This window comes from Olea europaea, unplaced genomic scaffold, assembly GCF_002742605.1.
Source record: "Olea europaea var. sylvestris unplaced genomic scaffold, O_europaea_v1 scaffold2904, whole genome shotgun sequence".
NCBI classification, from domain to species: domain Eukaryota; kingdom Viridiplantae; phylum Streptophyta; class Magnoliopsida; order Lamiales; family Oleaceae; genus Olea; species Olea europaea.
This window is the reverse complement of record NW_019247606.1, coordinates 14,290-24,272: the sequence shown is the minus strand read 5'-3', so window position 1 is coordinate 24,272 and position 9,983 is coordinate 14,290. Positions and strand designations below refer to the sequence as shown.

The 9,983-nt window shown below is 33.2% G+C and overlaps 1 protein-coding gene across 1 annotated transcript; it reads right to left on the bottom strand.

The window, feature by feature from the left end:
* Nucleotides 1-1,927: 1,927 nt before the first annotated feature.
* Nucleotides 1,928-2,517, bottom strand: LOC111384389 (uncharacterized mitochondrial protein AtMg00810-like). The gene is made up of 2 exons (XM_023008665.1): nucleotides 2,421-2,517; nucleotides 1,928-2,340 (listed from the first exon to the last, which is right to left on the bottom strand). The coding sequence occupies exons 1-2, from the start codon at nucleotides 2,515-2,517 to the stop codon at nucleotides 1,928-1,930; spliced, it is 510 nt and encodes a 169-aa protein (XP_022864433.1).
* Nucleotides 2,518-9,983: the final 7,466 nt, after the last annotated feature.

The window sequence follows — 9,983 nt, the reverse complement described above, 5'->3', positions numbered from 1 at the left end:
GATGTCCAATTGGATTGGAACTCCTATTAATCCCTAACACCCAATCAACTTAAATTAGCTTAATTACTATAAAATAGCTTCTTAATTTTATTGAAATCTACATGTGAACTAGAATCTGGGATTAAGTCAAATGGTTTCTGAAATAATTTGAAATTTTCATAAGAAACTAATTGGCTAAAATTGGATAAAGATTGAATTCCAATACCAAAATTTTATTTTTCATTTGAATATATTAATACAGGTTCCCTAGTCAAACAATGAAACAATACACGTAAATTGGCTGGAAATTATCAAATTCAACTTATCTAGTGGTTGCCAAAACGATTTAATTGCTTTATTAACTTTAATTACAATAGGACTCTATTTGAACTACCATAATTTAGGTCTAACTTATCGGAAATAACTTTTTCTTGAATACAAAATTCGCCATTTAAAATGAGTTTTGAAACAAACCCAATATCGATATGAAATTTCTCGCTAGAAGAATATTTGATTATTTGACCGAAAGCTAAAATTTTGATACAAATAATTATTTTTAAATTTGTCCTTCGGTATCTAAAATTAACAAAACATGTCACATGAGATAGATGAAAATTTATTTTCAATTGCTACAATGGCATGCATTCCAATATGTATGTTAACTTAAAAATGAAATTGATCACAAGGAAGATAGAATCAATGAATAGAAAATTTTCCCATATACTCAAATCAAGATTAAATTGAGTAAATTGGATATGTGACCCATGTGTGGAAAGTGCTACTAATTCCTTGTGAGCAAGACTCCAAACCTTAGATTTGTGATTGAGAAAATGCTAAACATCAATATAGCATGAGTATTTTCCTCTATTAATGAAAGAGAAATCTATTACTACTAGGACCAGTTAAATAAAAAAGATCATATTGATTTTTCGGTGCATGAATTTTCTTTCTTCTCCTATTAGCGCACAATTTTTTTCTTATATGCAATCTCATCTCCATTAAATTGCTAGGATGACCTCCGTAACGAGTTTTGGATTGATGACTCCAAGTTAGTTGACCACAAGGAATCAGGTCATGAAAAACCCCTCAAGTTTAATTGCTAGAATCAAATAAGCTCTAAAAACGAGAATAAGATAAAACTCACTTTGTAATATATTTCAAATTTTTTACTCTCGGTCAGCTCTTTCTGGTAAGAGAAATATCCTAGAGCTTTTGGTCAAACTAGTTACAGATCAATTCATGTTCAAGGTCACCTCTGATAGCCATCCCAAATCTCACACATCCGGTCAAGACTCACTTAGGAAATCATAGTGTGTTTTGTACAGATGGTACATGAAGAGATCTATACCAAGTACTCCACATAAATCTAAACAGGGTGATGGAAGTTACGTAATTATTCATCGATTGTATGCATACTTGGTCATAAAAGACAAGTTCAAGCAAATCACATACGATGCTGCAGACAAAATATTTTTATTTTTATTTATTTTTCTAATGAAGGAAACACAACTAAAAAAAAACACGTGGAATGAAATGTATGCAAGAATGAATGAACGACATGAACTGTATATGTATGTACCTAAGTACCTAATCAAAGAAGCACACAGACACCAATAGCTTTCATAAAAAAATCGAACTTCAAACCATCTAAGGGCTTAGTAAACAAGTCAGCTAATTGATCTTTTGTAAGATGTGTTCAAGAGATATAACATGGGTCTCTACAAGCTCTTGGATGAAGTGATGTCTAATATTAATATGTTTGGTTTGAGAATATTGCACAGGATTTTTGGAAATATTTTGTGTGATAGGACACAGTCACAATACCCTGCTTAATCCTATAATCACTCAACATTTGTTTCATCTAAAGCAGTTGAGTGCAATAGCTTCCCACAGCTATGTATTAGGCCTTAGATATGGATAAAGTGATAGAGTTTTATTTTTTACTCATTCAGGCTACAAGATTGGAACCAACATGGAAACATCCTCCCGATGTGCTCTTTCTATAATCAGCATTCCCAACCCAATCGGTATCGGGATATCCAGTAAGATCAAGATTAGAATCTCTAGAGTACAAGATTTCATGATCTACAATGACATTTACATATCGAATGATAAGCCTTACTGCACTTAAGTAGGATTCTTTAGGATAAGCCTGAAATCTCGTACATACCCCAACATTAAAAGCTATGTCAGGTCTATTGGCAATAAGATAAAGTAAACTACATATCATACTCCTATATAGTGTATGATTAACACTCTTACCTATAGGATCATGACCTAACTTAATACTCGTGCTAATGAGTGTTCCAGTGTGTTTCTTGCTGTCTAGCTCAAATTTCTTGACAAAAAGTCTTTTGTGTACTTTGATTGAGATATAAACAACCCAATATTAGTTTGCTTTACTTGGAAACTAAGAAAGTAATTTAATTCTCCAACCATACTCATATCAAATTCCTGCTTCATGCATTCAGAAAATTCATGAGCAAGAGAATCAATGAGAGAACCAAAGATGATATCATAGATATAAATCCATGCCATGGTGATGGTTTCTTCAATATATCTTATGAATAAAGTTTTGTCTATGCCTCCTCTGGGAAACCATGTTCGACTAGGTATACAGTAAGTCTATCATACCAAGCTCTAGAAGTTCGCTTAAGATTATATAAAGCTTTATTTAGTTTGTAGAGATAATGTGGAAACTTAAGGTAGATGAATCCTTTTGGTTGTTTAACATAAACTTCTTCTGAAGGTATTCTATGCAAGAAGGCTCTCTTGACATTCATTTGATATAGCTTGAAACTTAAGGTACAAGCAACGGTAAGAAGAATTCTCATGGACTCAAGACATGCAACAAGGACAAATGTCTCATCAAAATCAACACCTTCAACCTGAGTATATCTCTGAGCAGCTAGTCTAGCCTTGTTTTTTGATATGGTACCTTGATCGTCAATCTTATTTTTAAATATCAACTTAGTACCTATAACATTATAGTCGTCAAGCCTAGGTACCAAATACCATACATTGTTTCTAAAAAATTGATTTAGTTATCATGCATCGATCTACCCAGCATTCATGACTAAGGGCATCTTCGACTCTCTTAGGCTCAATCTGAGACACATAGCTAGCAAATGTCAGTTTGTTAAAGACCTCTAGGGAAGTCTCATCCCTTCATCTAAATCTCCAATAATATTGACCTTAGGATGATTAGACTTAACTCTAAATGAAGGCTCATTGAGAGGTTTGGATTTACCACTGGGTGATTGCTCCACTAGAAGGACTGAATTTTACTAGGAGATGGTTCGCTAGGAAGGCTAGAGCTCGTTGCTTTGGGCATAGTACACTTTAGAACCTAATAAAAAAGAAGAGTTATCTTGCACTAATCTTGATTTCTTTGAAATAGATTCTGCCGATTGTCGATTTTCTTATAGAAAAATCAAAATTGTTGGCAATGTTCAATCAATTCAAAATGCTAGAAGAATTAGCAATTATTTCTGAAAAGTTGCTTCTTCGACAGAATCTACTTCAAAGAAATCAAGCCATGTACAAGATAGCTATGGGATAGACAGGGATGAACTTATTGTTGAAGAAGAGACTTAAAAGGTTTCAAAATGACTATATAGACACATTTATTTAGATGAATATGAAAAATATCGGGCTCATAAGTAAAAAGATATTCTCTATTGAATGTGCTTGTCGCCTCAAAAATTATTATTGCCAGCATTATCGATACTCAAAATAAGATAAAACTTTAATAAAGTAACTTTATCAAAGGAGATTCCCATTATTTAAAAGGATGGGAGAAGACAACAAAAGTTTCAAAATTATGGCAGACAAAAGACTATAGCAAAGATAGATATTGTTATAATTATTTTCCTTCAAAATTTTTCAACAGAATTCAAGGAACATTTCAAGTTCGAAGACTCGTATATAAGGAGTTCAAAGCTTCAAGTTCTCCTCAAGTGTGCTTTAGCGGGAGAGAAAACCTCTTCAAGAAAAGTTCAGTAACCATGTATTAGTTTTTAACATTTAATCTTTCGATCTTATTTGGTCAATTTTGTAATTTCAATCTTGTGCTATCAATTTTAATTTTCAATAAAATCATATTTTTTTTCTTTTTCAAAGTGTTTCTTAATATTCACTCTTCTCTATCAGTATCACTTGGCCCTATTTGGTATCAGAGCCATAACTGAGTAAAGTGAGATTATTGTGAATTTTCATTTTAGAAATCGTGTCAAATGAGAACTAGGTTAAGCCTGGATATCTACTGAATAGTGTTGGTCAGGCCGTGTTTCTAGAATAGGTGTGTTTGGGTGGTCCCATTGTAAATTTGGCAAGAGTCAATCTATCATGTAGCATAGTGTTTTCATGGTATATGTAGGGTTAGGTTAGGCTTTTGTTGGGCCAATAATAAGATTAAATGGGCTAAGATTCAAAGCCATCCAAGATGTAATATATATGGGCCTTGAGTGACATTAATTTCTAAAGCCACTTTCAATGATCCACGTTTTCGGGTTGAGCCTTTGGATTTGGTGGTTCGTAACAATTTCACTCATTGATCAATGCTTATAAAATTCAATATGAGGTTTACATCATAGCATGGGATTCATTATGTATCAAAATCCAACACTAACTGTTCTGTTTGATTCTCAATATTTTTATAGTTGCTGAGTGATTCTGAAAGCTTGAGTCTCCTTTTGCCATGAATTGATTTGTCTTGTGCATATATTGGTCAGTTCTTTTTATGAATGACCTAAAATGTCTTCCAAACAGGATTTCTTGTCATGTTATGGAAAATAAAGAAGTGGCTGCTGTGTATGGTTTTGTTCATAATTCCAAGAAAAGTTACAGTGATGTTGGTTTGAATTGGGTTGTAGGTACTGGAGTGAGGATTTTCTGCTAGAACTAGAAGTTTTGTACATAAATTATCACCTGAAAATTATATGAAAGTGGCAGTCAATGGACAATATGAAGTTCGATGGTTCGTCTTGTTAAGAGATAAAAATTCCACATCGGTTAAATACCGAAATAAATATCAATTTATAAAGATATTGGGCTTCTCCACTTAAAATGTTGACCTTATTAAGATGGACACCAAATTTTAACATGGTATCAAAGCCCATTAAACTCCAACGAACGATTCAATCCAATTATAAGTCTCAATTAATGGAGCAATGGATTGCAAGATTTGTCTGCTCAAACGAGCCACCATCTTGCGAGGACGTGTTAAGAGATAAAAATCCCACATTAGTTAAACACCGAAATAAATACCAATTTATAAAGATATTGGGCTTTTCCACTTAAAATGTTGACCTTATTAAGATGGACCCAAGTTTTAACACGTCTCCACAGCTTCATAAATTGGACTAGTATTGTCTAATGTGCTGATGGTCTGAGTAGGGTTATCTGTTTCCTTTGTTATGGCTTCCCTTTCAGTGAATAATATTGGAACGATGTCAGCATTGTTGTTCCCCTCGTGATTTCCATATCAAATGGCCACATACACTCGTTCTAACCATTCTTCAATAAAAGCATATGTCTCTCAGACAGTCTTTTATTTTATCGACCTGTTAGATGATGAATCGACTTTAGGATGGCTAGAAGTAATCATGCATATAAATATTTGACCCGGGGTAATCTCAAAATCACCAACTAGAAATATTGATTGACTTTTTATCACTTGTGTAATCATAAATTCCCCAACTAACAGATCATTCTCAGAAATTACAGCGAGTTAAATGGCTTGTTCATGTGTGCATTCAATATCTGGCTAAAGGGGAAGAATCACCATGCCTCGAATTATAAGTAAGAAATGAAAAAAGAATGAACATATGTCTCTCAGACAGTCTTTTATTTTATCGACCTGTTAGATGATGAATCGACTTTAGGATGGCTAGAAGTAATCATGCATAGAAATATTTGACCCGGGGTAATCTCAAAATCACCAACTAGAAATATTGATTGACTTTTTATCACTTGTGTAATCATAAATTCCCCAACTAACGGATCATTCTTAGAAATTACACCGAGTTAAATGGCTTGTTCATGTGTACATTCAATATCTGGCTAAAGGGGAAGAATCACCATGCCTCGAATTATAAAGTAAGAAATGAAAAAAGAAAGAATGAAATACAGTAATTTTGAAAAGAAGAATCCAAAACTACAATAAAAAAGTAGAATACGAATTAAAGCTAAATTTAAAAGAAACTATAGTCTCCAACAATGGTACCAAAAACTTGTTCGTATGATCTACAAGTATGCGGTATCATGACAAGTAGTATTTTGAATGTCAGTCCAAGTATCGTTCCCTCAGATACTAGGCAATTTAATTGGAACCTATTTAAACTAACTTTAACTGTAACAAACAATTTTATAGAAATTTATAGTGGCAAAATTAAATTTATAATTAATTTAATTATCCATCTTTTAAACTAACTAAGAGGCATTTATGAAACTCAATTAATTTAAAGCACTATGACTTTGAATCCCCATATATTTCATCATCTTAATGTCAATTTCATTATTTGACAATACTTCTTTAGATTTTGTAATGTGAAGTTCACAAAAAACAGCGAACTTAATCAACAAAAATGCCGAAACTAATAAACATAAAAATGAAAAATAGAAGGAGATTGCAGAAAAATAAAATGAACACAGGGTTTTTGACCATAAGGCAAGAGGTTCGGAACTTCGTTCCTAATCCCCTTTTGAGCTTTCGTCAAATAGGAAGAAATCACTAAACCAATGAATCAATGAAGCTATCTAGATTGTACATCTCGTAGCACTCAGAACATCGCTCAAGATTATTCAACATAAGCCTTTCTAATCGATACAGCCATTCACTCAAGAATAGATGAAGATAATCTGTACAAATCACTCAAGATTATAAAATTTTGAGGCTCATATCGAAGGAAGTTTTTTGGACAGATTCTTTGGATCGAAAGAAGGAGAATCGTCTCTTGAGAGAGAGAGAGAGAGATGAAGCGGCGGAATGAGAGAGAGAGTGAAAAAACCAGATTCTAATCTTGTAGAAACCCTAATGAGGGTTAAGTAGAAGGCCCTAGAAGTCTTGCAATCCAATGGTGAGTAATACAACACTTGGCAAGATCATGGTCATTGCTTCAATTGTATAGAAATCGTGTTTTAATAACATGATTTTTGCCAACATTAAGTTAATTATTTTTCTCTTGGACTAATCGGCCGAGCAGCCCAGCAGAAGTATTATGTCAGCCCAACATCATTGTGCCACATTTCTTCACATTATCCACCTTGGTACAATGATTTCAATTTCATCTATAGTGATTTCTCCAGTTTTTTACATCATTTGCTCTTATTCTTGATACACAAATCAGCAAAAGTTAATGTTTAGCTGTTTTAAATAGTCAAAAACTTATTTAAAGGCAGCACATTGTTCCAACATCAGTAGGATTAAATTGTGTAGAAATCTTTTCAAATTTAACAACACCTTGAGAAATTACATAAAATGAAATTTCACATCGACATGTTTTGATCTATTATGAAGCACATAATTTCTACTCAAATATATAGCAGATTGACTATCGGAATGCAAGACAATGTCATTTATGAAACCAAATTCATTTAAAAGTCCTTTTAGCCAAATTCCTTCTTTAATTGCATCAGTGGCAGCTATATATTTTGCTTCAGTTGAAGATAAAGCAACAATCTTTTATAATTGAGATTTTCAGCTTATACAGGAATTACATAAAGTGTACACATAGGCAGAAGTTGATTTTCTATTGTCCCTATCGCCTGCATAATTAGAATCTGCGTAACCCCTCAAGACAACACCTTAAATTGCCTTTTATACTCAATTCCTAGGTCACAAGTTCCTTTTATATATCTTAGAAGCCACTTCATAGCTTCTCAATGAACCTTACCAGGATTGGACATGTATCTACTCAATACACTTATTGCAAATGCCAAATCAGGCTTAGAATGGATCATTTGATACATAACTGACTCCATAGCATTAGAATATGGTACTCCTTCTATTTCTTTTAATTTCGATACCCAAAATTTTTCTAACAGGACCTAAGTCCTTCATTTCAAATTCAGATTTTAGTTTGTCTTTAATTGACTCTATTTTCTTTATGTCATGACTAGCCAAAATCATGTCATCTAAATAAAGTAGAAGATATAGTGAATTCTCTCCTCCATTTCCTTTACAATAAAGACAAGTATCGAAATTACTTCTTTTAAAACCAAGTCCAAGTACAAAAGTGTTAAATCTCTTATATCATTATCTTGGAGCTTGTTTTAAACCATAAAGTGACTTTTTAAGAAGGCATACTAAGTCAGAATTTTTATTCATTTCAAAATCTTTTGGTTGTTCCATAAAAATGGTTTCTTCAAGATCTCCATTTAAAAATTCAATTTTTACATCTAATTGATCCAATTCCCAATTAAATTGAGTTGCAAGGACAAGTATTGTAAATTTTAAAATGGGGGAAAATATTTCATTAAAGTCTATCTCCTCCTTTTGAGCAAAACCCTTAGCCACAAGTCTTGTCTTATGTCTAATGTTGTTCTCATCCCTTTCACCTTTTCTGATCTTATAGATCCACTTGCAATCTATAACTCTCTTTCCGTTAGGTCTCTTGACTAAGGTCCAAGTTTTATTCTTCCTCAAAGATTCCATCTCATCATGCATTGCAGTAATCCAATGCTTAGAGTCCTTGCTACTCATAGCATCTTTATAGGACTCGGGTTCGTTCTCAATGAACCCCTGAACAATAAGAAGGGACATTTCATCATCAAACCTCACAGGTGGTCTTATTTGTCTCCTTTCTCTATCTCTAGCAAGTTGATAATCATTTAAGGGGGCTGATTTACGTCAAAATCAGATTCATTCATATCAGTTTCTTCTGTATTTTGAACCTCAATTTCACTATTTTCAATCTGATCAGGTTGTAGATTATCATTATTAACTTGCTCCACCTCAATTTCAGTTTCCCTCTTTTCATTTTCAGTCTGACCAGATTCAGTTGTCTTATTTTCAGATTTCAAACAAGGCATATCAGATTCATTAAACCACATTTCTACTCAAAATGATTTTATAACCTTTGGTCTCTTTTACCCAAAGTCTATACCCTTTCACCTCTTCACCATAGCCCAAGAAAATACACTTTAGTGCTCTAGGTTCAAGTTTTCCTTCAGATTGGTGTGCAAATGCTGCACAACCAAATATTTTTAGATTTCTCAAATCTGCAAGTTTTCCTGTCCAAACTTATTCAGGTGATTTGAATTGTATAGCACTAGCGGGGCTTCTATTTATGAGATAACTAGCAGTTTTTGCAGCTTCTCCCCAAAATAACTTGGGAAGACCAGAACCTAATAACATACATTTGACTCTTTCAAGAATAGTTGGGTTCATTCTTTCAGCCAAGCCATTTTGTTGTGGGGTGTGTGTCACTGTTCTATGTCTTAGAATACCATGTTCTTTGCACAATTCATCAAATTCATAATTGCAAAATTCAAGCCCGGTATTAGTCCTCAACACTTTAATCTTTTTATTTGTTTGATTTTCAATCAAGATTTTCCATTCTTTAAAAACATTAAAAGTGTAAGACTTATGTTGAAGTAGAAAGACATTTTTTCCTAGAAAAATCATCTATAATTAATAGGAAAAATTTGAAATCGGTATGTGTGGGCATAGAAGCTGGTCCCCAAAGATCAGCATGCAAACACTCAAGAATAGACACAGATTTATGCCTCCCAGGCTGAAATGGTAGTCTATTTTGCTTTCCTAATAAGCAATGATTACAAAAACTGAGTTTCTCAATTATATTTTTACAAAAGGCACCTTATTTTTTCAAAATCTGCAAGCCTTTGTCATAATATGGCCCAATCTTTTATGCCATAGTTGTGACTTATCATTAGGGGCAGAAATTGCTGCTGATGTGGAGTCAAAAAAGTTTTGAGTGTGTAAAATGTAAAGCCCATGTCTCTTAAGGGCTTCAGCAACAAATGGAGAGCCCCTCAAGATT

What these genes read in the sequence shown, in the direction of transcription:
- LOC111384389 (XM_023008665.1), bottom strand. Translation starts at nt 2,517, where the DNA reads ATGGCATGGATTTATATCTATGATATCATCTTTGGTTCTCTCATTGAT. An exon ending in GAAGCAGGAATTTGATATGA is followed by an intron (nt 2,341 to 2,420) that starts GTATGGTTGGAG and finishes TCTCAATCAAAG; the next exon opens with TACACAAAAGACTTTTTGTC.